At 45.7% G+C, this 13,894-nt stretch overlaps 1 protein-coding gene across 1 annotated transcript; it reads left to right on the top strand.

Moving 5' to 3' along the window:
- Positions 1 to 409: 409 nt before the first annotated feature.
- Positions 410 to 13,894, top strand: POLR1B (RNA polymerase I subunit B). The gene is made up of 14 exons (XM_083857907.1): positions 410 to 514; positions 2,423 to 2,569; positions 3,381 to 3,513; positions 4,529 to 4,665; positions 5,129 to 5,352; positions 6,078 to 6,249; positions 7,104 to 7,275; positions 8,056 to 8,337; positions 8,904 to 9,037; positions 9,463 to 9,633; positions 9,924 to 10,080; positions 10,681 to 10,877; positions 11,275 to 11,528; positions 12,376 to 13,894. The coding sequence occupies exons 2-14, from the start codon at positions 2,450 to 2,452 to the stop codon at positions 13,253 to 13,255; spliced, it is 3,033 nt and encodes a 1,010-aa protein (XP_083714033.1). The 5' UTR covers positions 410 to 514; positions 2,423 to 2,449; the 3' UTR covers positions 13,256 to 13,894.

Here is a 13,894-nt window from a genome sequence, read left to right as displayed (position 1 = left end):
GGGCGGGGCGCGGCGCGCGCTGGGGGCGGTGCCGGGCGCGGGGCGCACGCGCGGGGCGCGGCGGGAGGCGGCGCGAGGCCCCGCACGCGGCACCGCTCCCCGCGCGGCGCTTCCCGTGAGGAGGCGCGCGCGCCATGGCGGGCACCGGGAGCGACCCGCACCGCCTGCCGCCCCCGCGCCGCGCCGCCACACAGCGCCACCTCACCACCGCGCACATCGAGTCCTTCAACTACGCCGTCAGCGAGGGCGTCTATCGCGCCGTGCAGGTGCGGGGGCCGCGGGGCGGGGGGCGCGGGCCCATCCCCGCCTCTGCCGGCCCCGCCGCGCTGACCCGGTGCCTTTGCAGGAGGTGCCCCCGGTGGAGTTCGCGCTGAAGGACACCCGGGTAGCGCTGACGCTGGTCGGCGTGTCCATCGCCCCTCCCGCCGTGCCGGCCGGGACGCTGTGCCAGGAGAGGAGGGTGTTCCCGGCAGAGTGCCGCGGGCTCCGCAGCACCTACCGCGGCAGGATCACGGTAAGGGCCGCACACAGGTGCCCCGGGCCCGCACACGGGTGTCCCCGGCCTGTGGGGCTGCCTCACCCCCTCACACGGGTGTCCCCGTCCCGGCCGGCACCTCTGCTGTGGTTAAAGGCCCTTCCCGACTCCCCGGTGTCACCGCGTGTCCCGGAGCGCTGCCCCGCCGGGGCCCGGCGGTGTTGGTGATGTGTGGCCCCGCTGTTTCTCCCCGCACATCACCCTTGTCCTCGTCCCGGCCCCTCTGCCTTTCTTCCCCGTGTCGCGTTTCTCCCAGCCAGCCTGAAGACCTTGGATGGAGACCCGTGTCAGCCCAGAGAGCAGCATCATCCAGATCTTGTTTCCGCCGGAATACAGGTTTCAAAAGCAGCATTGCTCCTATACAGAAGTCCAGAGCTATAAATCTCTCTTGTTCACAGGTTCATGGTTTTCCTGAAGTGCTTTTGAAATTTGCCTAGAAGGGGAGCATCCCCAGCAAATCTTTTCCCTTGCAGAGTAAAAGGATTGTACATTACTGTTTTCTGTTCAAATGGTGTAGTTGTGTTGGAGCTGATTGCTTATGTGAGGCGCATGGTGCAAGGGAATGCTTGCTTGGAATTTCCGGGTTTTTGCTTGTTTTCTTTTTTGGTGTTGTTTTATTTCTTTGAAGTTGTACACCTTACCATGGTAAAAGCCACTTTAAGTGCAGTACTTTATCTGAAAATGGAAGTGGGGCAGTGCAGATTGTCCATAGCTGTATTCTCTGTAGATCTTAGATTTTCCTGAGCTAGAGCTGATTTCATTTTTCTTATCTGAAATATTTCCTATTGTGTGTCTGTGTAATTATTTTTTGAATGCTTGGAGCAGTAATTAGAACAGTTTGCTGTGCCTTGTGTGAAAACGCATTGCCTTGTGCTGGCACAGGTTAACCTCACCCCTTCCCTGCCCATGCACAGCAGAAAGCAGTCAGTAATCATTCCCTATTTCCACCAGAAAACAATCAGTAATCATTCCCTATTTCCACCAGAAAACAATCAGTAATCATTCCCTGTTTCCACCGTGCTGCTTTAGCTCCATATCTCTCCCTCAGTTCCCACTGCCCCAGGGTAATAGCCCCAGTCTGCTGAGCAGCTGTGGGCCCTTAGTCATCACTAAAGGTGTAGACCAGACTGCAGCAGCCTCTGTGTAAGGCTACCCCATGGATTTAAAGGGGGCATAGTAGCATTTCCCTTTTCCAGTAATTTCTGGGGCTCAGTTTGCTCATTTTAGCTGCCGGCAGGTGTTGAACCCATGTTCTTGTACTGCAGTGCCAATATTTCTTTCCTGCATGATGGTGGCTCTTTCAAAGTCCATCATTCTGCATATAAAGTTAGGATTCTTTGCTCCCACAGTCTTCCTGCAGACCCGCTGCCAGAATTTGTTAATAGGTTTTCTTTCCTGCATGCTTTTCTATCTCGCTTTTCAGATCACTCATGGGCATGCTAAGTGAAGAAAGGAAAGATTTTGTCAGGCCTGTAGTGTCTCTGTCTTTTCAGTGGACACTTGCTCTCTTCTTCTAACATCTGTTACCTTCTGAGGTTTCCTTTCCTATCCTGTGGCTGCCTTTTTTTATTTAGGCCACTCTGCTGAGGGGTCTGAAAGGCAAAGGAGGCCAGACCAACCTTGTTCACTCACCCAGCAGCTTCTTTACCCAACTCTAGACTTGTATGATTTTCTTCTGTACACCCACATTGGCTGTTTCCCAGAGTGTAATCTTTATGCATGAATCTACTGGCTCTTTTATTTATTATTATTAATGTTATTATTACCATTTTACAGGGATACAAGTCTGTTCAACTGCTTGTGGTTGTATGAAGGGTACAGTTAATGTAGCAGGAAATATTGAAAGGGCAACTTAACTTGCTTACTGTTGGTGTTGTATCATTTCAGGCCGATATCAGCTGGTCAGTGAATGACATGCCACAGGGGACTATCAAACAGCCCTTGGGGTATATTCCAATCATGGTGAAGTCCAAATTGTGCAACCTCTGTGGTTTTTCTCCACAAGACCTTCTGCAGCACCATGAGGAGGAAGAGGTAACGGGGATTTTGAGGGTCAGGAAAGTCTGTGTTTTACCTGAGCAGTCTGTCAGGTCACCTTCTCTTTGCAGGGCTTGAACATTTATATTTTGTTTCAAGCTTGACTTCCCATTTTCTCTTGAAAGCTGATTGTTTATGGAGGCTGGATAAAGCAGCTTGAGAAGTTTGCAGCCATGGCTGTTCTTGAACAGAGGGATCTGTTTGGTGTCAATACCTGCAGTTTTGGTATAGAACCTCTCAGCTGCTACACAGTAACTGAGGGTGCTGTGAAGAGGACTCTGCAAAGAGAAAGATTGGGAGAGCAGGCATTCAAAGAGACATTTCTATTCCCAGTTGTCTTCTGCAGCTTTTCCCCTGTCTCCCCAGTAGCATGTTAGCTGTCTGTAATTGAATACAGAATTATTTGGTGCTCCATCTTGAACTCAGAAAAAAGAGAGAGCAAACTACAAAAGAAAATCAAGAAAAGAAAAGTAAGCCTGTATGTGACCAGACAGAGGTCTTCTACTCTGAAAATCCCTCTGGTTTTAAAAACTCAAAATGAGAACTTCAGAATGCTTACTTTAAAAAGTTAATGTCAGCTCTTCAGAGGGGATGGAACACACATCCTTTTCCTTGCACTCTGCTACATTTAGACTTCATAAGTCCCTGCTAAGGAGTGCAGCCTTCCCAAAAGCAGTGCTGAATCATGTCTTGCCATTTCCCATTAAATGTTTGGTTTTCATGTATAGTACAGGCTTTTGTTTTTTTTACTCACAATGCCAGTTCTGAGTTTCTAAGTATACTAAAAGGATTTTTCTTCTCCTGCCAGGAAATGGGAGGCTACTTTATAATCAATGGCTTAGAAAAAGTAATCAGGATGCTGATTATGCCCAGGCGAAACTTTCCTCTTGCTGTGACAAGGCACAAGTGGAAAAACAGAGGCCCTGGTTTCACAGAGTATGGTAAGGTCAGCAGTTTCCTGCAGCATCCTGGTAACAACTGCTTGAGGACAAACAGGAGTGACCATCTGTAGCTGAATTTTGGTAGTTTGTTTTGTTACAGTTCTTGTGTAGTGTTAATATTTTTTGCTGCACATAAGAATGGAGGGTAAACACACCAAGATTATGGTACAAGCAAGAAGCAGGAAGTTGCCTTGTGGGAGTTGTCTGAGCTACCCATGGGGAGTGAGGAGATTGTATTCTAAGCTGTGCAGTATTTGTCACCTTTTGTTCTTGGAAGGTGTAATTAAAACCCCAGTTTCAGTACAAGTCAGTGTAGTCTGCTGAACTCATTTCACTGATTTTGTCCATACTTCATGGTGGCAGATTTAATATCTATGGGGCAGAGTAAACTGGGTTCATGGCTGCACCTTTTCTTTGTCATGTATACTCAGCAAAACCAGTTTAAAATTGAATGAAGCTGGAAGATGTTAAATAGCATTTTAAACTCAGGTGTTGCCAGTTGCTGATTTGACTGGACCATGAGCACACACTGTAGTTCCACACTGGTTTATTTCAAGGCAGTGCCAGATTAGATGGTCCTTTTTAGTTTTATTTTTCTTTGTCCTGCCGTGGATAGTGTGGGGCAGGAAACACTGCTGCAGCACTGCCACCCAAACACAGAGATAAGAGTGCAGTTAGGAACAGTACTGGTGTGTTACTCTATCCTGCAACTGAAGGTTACAAACAGGATAGTTGAGGCCTGGGTCTTTCTTTAAAAGACTTTCTGCATCTTCCAAGCCTCTCAGCAAATGTGCTGGCTGTCCTGACAAACAACTCTCTTTAGGCTGAGAGCTGGGTTGAGCTGGTGTGTTTATTTGGAGTGACACACTGACACTGAAGTGAGGGATCTGCCTCTTGTTCTCAGCCATCATGTACCACAGCTTCTCTTATGAATTGTCTCACACCTCCCTGGACGTGACACAGTGATGCACCCACTTGGTTCTGTGCAGCTCATGCTGATGTTGTGATTTTGCAGGGCTGTTGATGCACTGTGTCAAGGATGAGCATACTGCAATAAATATGAACCTTCACTACTTGGAGAATGGCTGTGTCATGGTGAATTTCATTTTTCGCAAAGAGTTGTTCTTCCTCCCCTTGGGATTTGCTCTGAAGGTAAGCAATGGATGCTTGTGCTTCTATATTGAGTAAATACGGAAGTTTTGCAATGCATTTTTATTTTAAGTAATGAGAAGAAGCTAATTCCCCTTGGAGTATTCTCAGTCAGCCTTCCTATTCTGTTTGGAGAAAGGTCATCCAAACTATGTATCACTAATCAAACACTCAGTCTGCAGCAGAGGAAGTGCCTGCAGGGACAAGAGATGAGAGGAGGGTCACACTCTCATGGTTTTGTGGGGTTTTTCTAAGGAATGTTCTGGATGGAGATCATTATTATGAATATCCTCTGCAATACGCTAAGCATCTCAACCCCACAGCATTTTGCGGTTTTCATTGTGGAAGGGCATTTCTGGAGCACTGAAAACCCAAACCATGGGGTGCCTTAGTTCTTCAGCTGTATTTTGTAGACAGATATTGTTATGACCTTATTTTTCTGACCTGATAAACTTCTGTCTCTCAGGCATTAGTTAATTTCCCAGACTACCAGATTTTTGAAGAGCTGGTGAAAGGAAGGGAAGATGACACCTTCTATGTGAACTGTGTTACTGAGATGATGAGAGCAGTGGTGGATGCCGGCTGTTTGACACAGCAGAACGTCCTGGATTACCTGGGAAAGAGCTTCAGAGTCAAACTCAACCTGCCTGAGTGGTACAGCAATGAACAGGCTGCAGATTTCATTCTGAGGTCCGTGTCTGGGTGTCACCCAGTGCCACTGTGTTGAATTTATGGGCATATGTGAGAATATTATGGTGATATGTATTTTAATGGGTTGACACAAGTACTCCCAAAACAGTTTCACAAGAGAGTGACAGTTTTTATTTAGATGGGATTTTTGTGGTGTCATGGATGAAAAACACAAAGGTTGAGGAAGAGAAGGTGGAAGCTAGCTCTGTGACTGCTTGAGGGTCCATTTGTTGAACAGAAATACTGCAGTTATCACTTTCACACAATCCCTGTCAACTCTGAATATTTTTTTATCTTTTAAAATAGCAGAAAGGAGATGCTTTAAAATCTTCTTTCATAAAACAAGTTAGAAAGCAGTGGAAGAATTGGCTTTGAGACTGGCAGTGTGGCAGGCATTCAACTAAAAAAATCATTTTTTTGGTAAAGTAGGTGTTTGCTCTTCCTCCAGCTTTAGGAATTAGGTGTGTTTTTCCTTTTTTGTTTGTGCTAGACTGTTGTTCAGCCCACAGTTTTCCATACATGGCTTGGTAGCAGTGGAGATTTGGAGTTTCTGTGGCAGGACACAGATGGTGCTAACAGAAATATTTTGTAGTTTACATCTACTTGCCTTGTTAGGCTTTTTATTAAAAAAAAATCGATTTACAATTATTTAGAAGAAACTCAAAGGACATTAAACTAGCATGAAGAGATCATGATGGTTGTCCTCTTTCTTTCTCTTCCTTCAGCAATTGTATCTGCATTCACCTGACCAATAGAACTGAAAAGTTCTACCAGCTCTGTATGATGACTCAGAAGCTCTATGCTTTTGCCAAAGGGGAGTGCATGGAGGATAATCCAGACAGTCTCATGAATCATGAGGTGCTTACCCCAGGACAGCTTTTCCTTATGTTCTTAAAGGTAAGGTCATGGCTCCCACATCTTTTAAGTTTTTTTACAGATCAGAAATTTGGTAACATGCTTCTGACTTAAACATGTAACTTACTACTAATCTATTCCAATTCAATTTATAGGGATACCTCACTTTAGGATGCTGGGAGGAGAGTAGTCATGTTCAGAAGCTTGACAGTCTCATAAAATTCACTGTGGAATAGTAGTTCTCATCCCCAAATAAGATACTTCCCTGAGTTATTACATAATTCTCTAATCTTTCTTTTCCCCTTTAGCCAGAATTTTCTTTACCATTGTTTTGTTGAAAGACTGTAAAAAAACTCTCTACTACTTGAGTGATTTGAAAGTAAACTTGGGGAAGCATTTCAGTGCTATACGGAACAGCTACCAGGAATCAGAACAAGGTGCTTTCCTGCCTTGCTGTCAGGTCAGCAGGGGAGTGAGTTAACAGCCCCTTTTTAAATCCTAAGATCCTAAATAGTCTAAAGCATTCAGTAGACACAGTGTGGTACACAGATTATAGGTACAGTTTCTCCTTTGGGTTTTGTCTGTGCTTTATGAAATTCTGTTATTGTACTTCATTTGCCAAACTCATCACCATTCTGGGTGGAAGTGACTGCCAGGCTGTTAGGTGGCTGTTTTTCTTTTAGTTATATGTTGACATGTACCATCAGCATCTTGATAGAATGAACTCAGTGTTGGAAATAAGTTTGGAAAACTCAGTTCCTTAAAAGTTGTCCATCTTGCTAATATCAGAGGAGTTCTGTTGCATGGGCAGCTGATGTGCTAGATTAGAACTGATGTTCTAATTCGAGCCTTTCCTGTCCTGTTTTAATTTTAAATCTCTCCCTTTTAAACCGTAGGAGAGGCTTGAAACCTGGCTGCAGTCTGTTAGGTTTGTTCTGGAGAAAAGAGCAGAAAAGGCAGATATCAACCTAAATACAGACAGCCTGGTGAAGGCATTCAGCCTGGCACCAGACTTCACCAAGCCATTTGAGTATCTGCTTGCAACTGGTAACCTGCGCTCTAAAACAGGTAAATCTGTGGACTTAAGATGCCTTTTTTTTTCTTTTTTTCCTGTAAAACAGAATGAGGAATTGAGCTCTTAACTTGAAACAACTGCTTGTAGGCAGACATTGTACGCTGTAACTGAATTGCCAAAAGGGGTTTGAAGAAAGGGATAGTTGAGGAAACTGGCAGGATATTATGCACAGGCATAGGCATTGTGCATGCTATGGAATAGGTTAGTTGTGAAAGCAAAGCCCCTACCCAGATGAACAGTTGAAATGAAATTTAGCGTTGTCCAAAATAGTGACCATTATTTGATTTGCTTTCCCAAAGATTGTTTCTTCTTAGAAGGTGCAGTGTAAGACAAAGAAGGGGCATTTTTTTATCAGAACTGCCCCATTAGTCATGTGAGCTTAAATGGAGAGAAACTGTTTTGCTGATGTATATTCAGATTTATCTGATGCTTCCCTAAAGTGTCCAGTATGACAATGTTGGAATGGAGTGCCCACTAGAAAATGAAATTAGATTAAAAACCTGCACAATTTTGGTAAGACATAGCAGCTGCAAATTCCTAGTCGCTTCACTGGCAGTTACTTCTAAATGTTTGTAAAAGGAGCTAGATTTAGCTTAGAATTTAAAGTCTCTGCAGGTCACTGAGTTGCCTGTGCACATGCACCTCCCTTGTGGGGATCCAGTGTGAGCATCTTTAGGGATTGTCAGTGAAAAATAAGAAACTGCCTTGTAACATCGTCCTATATTTGTCCAAAGCCTGATGAGGTCCTGACCCGAATCTCCCGTGTTCCCTAGGGCTGGGCATGCTGCAGGACAGTGGTCTGTGTGTGGTGGGGGACAAGCTGAACTTCATCCGGTACCTGTCCCATTTCCGCTGCATCCACCGCGGGGCGGCATTCTCGCAGATGAGAACCACGACTGTCCGCAAGCTGCTGCCCGAGTCCTGGGGCTTCCTGTGCCCCGTGGACACCCCTGATGGAGAGCCCTGTGGGCTCATGAACCACATGACAGCTCTGTGTGAGATCGTCACCGAGATGGTGCCCGTGGCTGACATCCCGCCTTTGCTGTGCTCCCTGGGTATGTTTCACTGGCCCTGTGGTTTAGTGAAGTGTTGGCCTTTCTTGCCTCCCTGCCCTGCAGCCCTGTGCCTGGGACAGGTTCTGCACACAGCATCACATCACTGCTCAGCTGAGAAGGTGAAATCAGGTTTGACCTGTACTTACTGGGCTTCTGCTTAGTGCTACACATTGCTTGCACAGCCTGGAAAATTCAGTGTCTCTCAGCTGTGTGCTGTAGTGTGAGGATCTTCACTGAAGCACAAAGAATTGCATGAGGATTTTTTCATGGCTCTGATAAACTGGATTAAGCAGTAACTTTGTAATTACTTGGCTTGAACCGCAGTTCAATTGTTATTACCACAAAAATGAGAATCCTTACTTCAGTCAGAAAAATGGGGAGGGGAATGACATTCTAAATTCTAAATGTTTTTTATTTTCCATTCAACCTGCCTATGGCTTTGCCAAGAATTTTTTGATGTCTCAAAGTTTCTTGATATGAACAGAGAAGTGCAGAAATAACTTCTGTGTTTTGTTTGCCTTTTTTTTTTTTTGGCTGTTCTTTTCATCAACCCCATGTTCCCACAGGTGTCACCCCCATTGATGCAGCTCCCAGCCAGCCTTACTCAGAGTGCTACAGAGTTGTGCTGGATGGCTCCATGGTGGGCTGGGTAGAGCAGGAGTTGGCTCCCGAGATTGCACAAACCCTCCGCCGGTTCAAGGTTTGTTGTCTTCTTTGAAATGTTTCTTAGCTAAACATCTTCAATGTGCAGTGGTCAAATACAGGAATGTGTGGAACTTCTTAAGCTTCCTTGTTTTTTTAATCTGACCCAATAAGTTTTCTTTGGCTGTATATTAGTATTGGAGTGTGCTTTTCTGTTACATTTTTTTTGTCCATATGTTTCATCTGTTGGTTTATGGAATTACAAATTTTGAAAGAACATTTTCTTGGAAAAAGTAAGATAAGACATATTCTGTCTTCCTTTTTTTAGTGCAGGTTTTTCTAAAAGTATTTCCAAGAGCTCTTCTCCATAGCTTTTTATTAGTGGCTACATGTGTGGTTGGTATTTTCATTGTGTGACCAGGTGGATGCAGTTTTGTTAAACTTGGTTTGTGTTTTGAGATTGTTATTTCTTTGCATCAACAGATCACCCAAGAGAAGAGATTTCCTGCACGGGCAGAAGTGGTCCTGATCCCAATGACAGGAAAACCCAGCCTGTATCCTGGGCTGTTCATTTTCACCAACCCTTGCCGGATGGTGCGGCCCGTCAGAAACCTGTCCTATGGAAAGAATGAATGGATTGGGACTCTGGAACAGGTGGGGTTTGCATATTCCCATGTGACAGAGGTACCTGGCATCAAAAACGGGTTTCAAAAATATTTATGAAAAGAGCTGAGGAATGAGGCTTGTGTTGAAGAGCTAGAATAGGTGACAGAAGGGTTTTTTTCACTGCTGCAAGTTGATTTCTGGTAAACATTGTATAGCTGGACTGTAGCGATCTTTTTGAGCTCAGAACTAGGTAGAAAGCCAGCAGAGACAGCTTTGGTTTGTTCCCTTCCCTTTAAAAGAAGGAAATGAGCAAGCATTATCCAATTTGATGTTTGCAGATCTTCATGAACGTGGCCACGCTGGAGTCAGAGGTGGTGCCTGGAGTGACCACTCACCAGGAGCTCTTCCCTCACAGCATTTTGAGCGTGGTGGCCAATCTCATTCCCTTCTCTGACCACAACCAAAGTCCACGGAACATGTACCAGTGCCAGATGGGTAAGTGCTCTAGTACCTAATGCTGCAAAACCCTGGGCAAGGGGATTAACACCTCAGTAACACCTCTAGTGTATTGAATTTCTGACAGTATTATCAGAAAGATGTCCTTAAAACACTACCTCTTTCTCATACTTTTCAGCAAGTAGCAATATGACTGTTCAAAACTCGATTACCTTGCCAGGATATTGATGCTGCAGAAGCAAATGCTTTTTGGCCTGGAAATACGTAACATAGGCCTCCCTCTGGGAAACACTGGGGAGAAGACACAGATACATCTCCCCCAAATCGACAAAATAAAAAAAAAACACCCAGAAATAATATCCAAGTAAGCAAAACCAGAAACACCACACCAACTTTAGCGGGGATTTTGAAATTGAAGAAAACAAATCTGCCTAAAAGAAAACAAAATTAGATGTAGTCCTTATGCTGTGAAAGGAGTTGAGTATTGTGCTGCTTAGAAAAATTACAGCCAAGCTTAGGGCAATTATTAAATGCCAAAGTGTTTAAAATTATAATCCCTCTAAATCTGTAAGTATTTCCAGCTTTTTTATTAACAAGATACCCAGAGGAATAAATCCAAGTTTCCCTCCTTCCCTCCAGGAAAGCAGACCATGGGGTTTCCTGTGTACAACTACAAGGATCGCTCAGATAACAAGCTGTACCACCTGCACACCCCCCAGAGCCCTCTGGTGAGGCCCAGCATGTATGACTATTATGGGATGGACAGCTATCCCGTTGGCACCAACTCCATCGTGGCTGTCATCTCCTACAGTGGCTATGACATGGAAGATGCAATGGTAAGCCAGCAGAAGGAGAAAATCCTGCTGTCCCTTGAAGGAATTTGATGTGGGGGACTGGGAGTAGGGGTGATACTCAGCTGAGAAGACCCCACTCTCTGTCTCTGCTGGTCCTCACACTTTTTGGGCAGATTCAGCAGCACAGTGCTTGTGTGGTTACAGCAGGCAGTGCTGGAGCTGCTGGGAGTACAGCAGAGTTTCATTTGTCCAAGGCAGTTGCCTTCCGGCTTTGAAAGATACGGGGGTTATACAAGGCTTGAGCTTTTTGGAATGGTGACTTACTGGGAGGCTTCAAAAAGGAAATGTTCCCATTTTGATCTGATGCTTACCTTTGTAAATGTTTTCATTTTTGAAGTTACCAGCAAGTCTTTAACAGGCTTTTGTTTCTCCTTTTTAGATTGTAAATAAATCTTCCTGGCAGAGAGGATTTGCTTATGGAAGTGTTATCAAGGTGGAGAGCATTGACCTTTCCCTTAAAGCCAGCAGGGCAGGTGATAATTTAGTATTTGGCATCAGGCCTAGCGATCCAAACGCTGGGGAGAAGCTGGATGCTGATGGACTGCCTTTTGTTGGGTCTATCCTGCAACCTGGGGACCCCTTCTACAGCTTCATGAACCTCAACACAGGAGAGACCTTCACTGTGTACTACCCGTAAGTGCAGCTTGTCGCTCCTGGCTCTGCTCACCCCGTGGGGAGAGAGCAGTTGGCCTTTTCCCTGCAGGTATTCCCTTTTCTCCTCACGTAACAGTGTCCATGGTGTGAGAGAGAGCATGAAGTTCATGCTATAGGGGACTCCCAGGCATGTATCACATGTTTTCTCTAAGGCAGTGTGTGCTGCAGAGCTAGCTTGTCCCAGGAGGATATTATTTTGGTGATTTGCCTTGGCTGGTTGTATGTGGACATGATAAATAGTTCAGCCTGCAGCAGATCCCTCTGGCACATAGAATATGTGCCATAGACTGAGGGCTCATCTGGAGAAGGAGCACACCCCTGAACAGGGCACTTTTTGTCAAAGCTCACACTTTGCCTTCCCGTTCTGCTCTGAACTTCCCTCTCTGTTGATGAACTGAATTGAGTTCTTTATTTTGGGATCCCATCAGTATGGTGTGAATTTATTGGTGGCAGGGAGAGGGGCTGCTGCCTTAACACAATGGAAATGGCAGTGGGATGTATGCAGTTTATCAGGTACAAAGTGTGATACAGATGAACCAGGTTGAAATTATCCTTATTTAAAATCATGGGTGGCACATTACCTGATCACCTGAAAGTAGTACCTGAATGGCACTTGGAAGATGCCTTTTTATTGCTTCCTTGCCCTAATTCTTACATAGTCCAAGTTCTTTCACTGCTGATTAGTACTTTGAAGAATGGTGGTGTTTCTCATCTTTCCAAAGGCATTTTGTAAGTGATTTAGGTTTTTTGCTTCATTTTTCTTTTGAAACTAAAAATTATTAGCAAACCTGACACCTTTGCTATGATTGTTCCTCCACCTGCACAGGAGTAAGGAAGTTGGCATTGTGGACAACGTTAGGTTGTGCAGCAACGACCGTGGCACTGGGAAGTTCAAGAAGGCTTGCATCACTGTGAGGGTTCCCCGAAATCCCACTATCGGAGACAAATTTGCCAGCCGCCACGGACAGAAAGGAATCCTGAGCCAGCTCTGGCCCGTGGAGGACATGCCCTTCACAGAAAATGGGATGGTTCCAGACATCCTCTTCAACCCTCACGGCTTTCCCTCCCGCATGACCATTGGGATGTTGATTGAGAGCATGGCGGGGAAGTCAGCAGCCCTGCACGGGGTCTCCTACGACGCCACTCCCTTCACCTTCACCGAGAAGAAGTCTGCTCTGAAATACTTTGGTGAGACTTTAGCGAGCGCAGGTTACAACTACTTTGGGACGGAGAAGATGTACAGCGGCATCAGCGGGGTGGAGCTGGAGGCAGACATCTTCGTGGGGGTGGTGTACTACCAGCGCCTGCGTCACATGGTCTCCGACAAGTTCCAGGTGAGGACCACGGGGCCCCGAGACGCCGTCACCAACCAGCCCGTCAAGGGGAGGAACGTGGAAGGCGGGATCCGCTTTGGGGAGATGGAGCGGGATGCGCTGCTGGCCCACGGCACGTCCTTCCTGCTGCAGGACCGCCTGTTCAACTGCTCCGACGGCTCCGTGGCCTACGTGTGCACCAGCTGCGGCAGCATGGCATCCCCCGTGCTGGAGAAACTGTCCCACTCCTCCATCACCAGCAGCAGGAGATACTCCTGCTCCATCTGCAGCGAGGTGGACGCCATCGAGGTTGTCCCCGTGCCCCACGTCTTCCGCTACTTTGTGGCTGAGCTGGCAGCCATGAACATCAAAACAAAGCTCAATGTGGAGTAGCTTGGTCCTTGGCATGGTCATAACTAGAGAGAGGAGGCACGTATCAAGTATTGTCTGTGTCTCTGAGTTTGAGGTATTAAGTCAATGCTCAGGTTCTTCAAAAGAATTCAAGATTAATTTAATGTTCGTATTGTGACAGGGCGGTTGCCAAGCTGTAGGGCAAGGAAAGATGGCTCTGTTGGTTTGGACTTCCTAAAGGATCACCAGCTATTGAGATGTGTATAAAAATCAGGCAATATTGCAGGTCTGCCCCAGCTCCTGGGTTGAGAATGATGGGGTTCTTTGAAAGAAACTGTAGGTATGAAGAGGTCATAAAACAGCATGAAGTGAATGCTGGAAATCAAAAAAATATAAAATCACATATTTTTGGGTTTTTTCTAGGAAAATCTTTGAAAAACGTATGCCTTAATGATGGGTTTCTGTTAAAGTTATTGTACATGTTTTGTTTTTCTTTATTTCAATACATGTGCCTTGAATCATAAACAAGGTGGCACACAGTTCTGCTGTGTGAAGTCACAGCCTGGACTGCAAGTACCCAAGGTTGCCCTGCCAGGTGTGTCCTGGAAGTGTTTGGTATCACGGGGCTGAGCCCTGCTGCGGTTTGGGGTTTGCTTTGGTGCCTTTAGCTGAAGAAGAATA

Source organism: Zosterops lateralis (assembly GCF_965231275.1).
Source record: "Zosterops lateralis genome assembly, chromosome: 3".
NCBI lineage: Eukaryota > Metazoa > Chordata > Aves > Passeriformes > Zosteropidae > Zosterops > Zosterops lateralis.
The sequence above is the reverse complement of the archived record's forward strand: the minus strand, read 5'-3'. Positions and strand labels throughout refer to the sequence as shown.

What these genes read in the sequence shown, in the direction of transcription:
- POLR1B (XM_083857907.1), top strand. Translation starts at nt 2,450, where the DNA reads ATGCCACAGGGGACTATCAAACAGCCCTTGGGGTATATTCCAATCATG. An exon ending in GCCTTTGCTGTGCTCCCTGG is followed by an intron (nt 8,338 to 8,903) that starts GTATGTTTCACT and finishes ATGTTCCCACAG; the next exon opens with GTGTCACCCCCATTGATGCA. An exon ending in GGATTGGGACTCTGGAACAG is followed by an intron (nt 9,634 to 9,923) that starts GTGGGGTTTGCA and finishes TGATGTTTGCAG; the next exon opens with ATCTTCATGAACGTGGCCAC.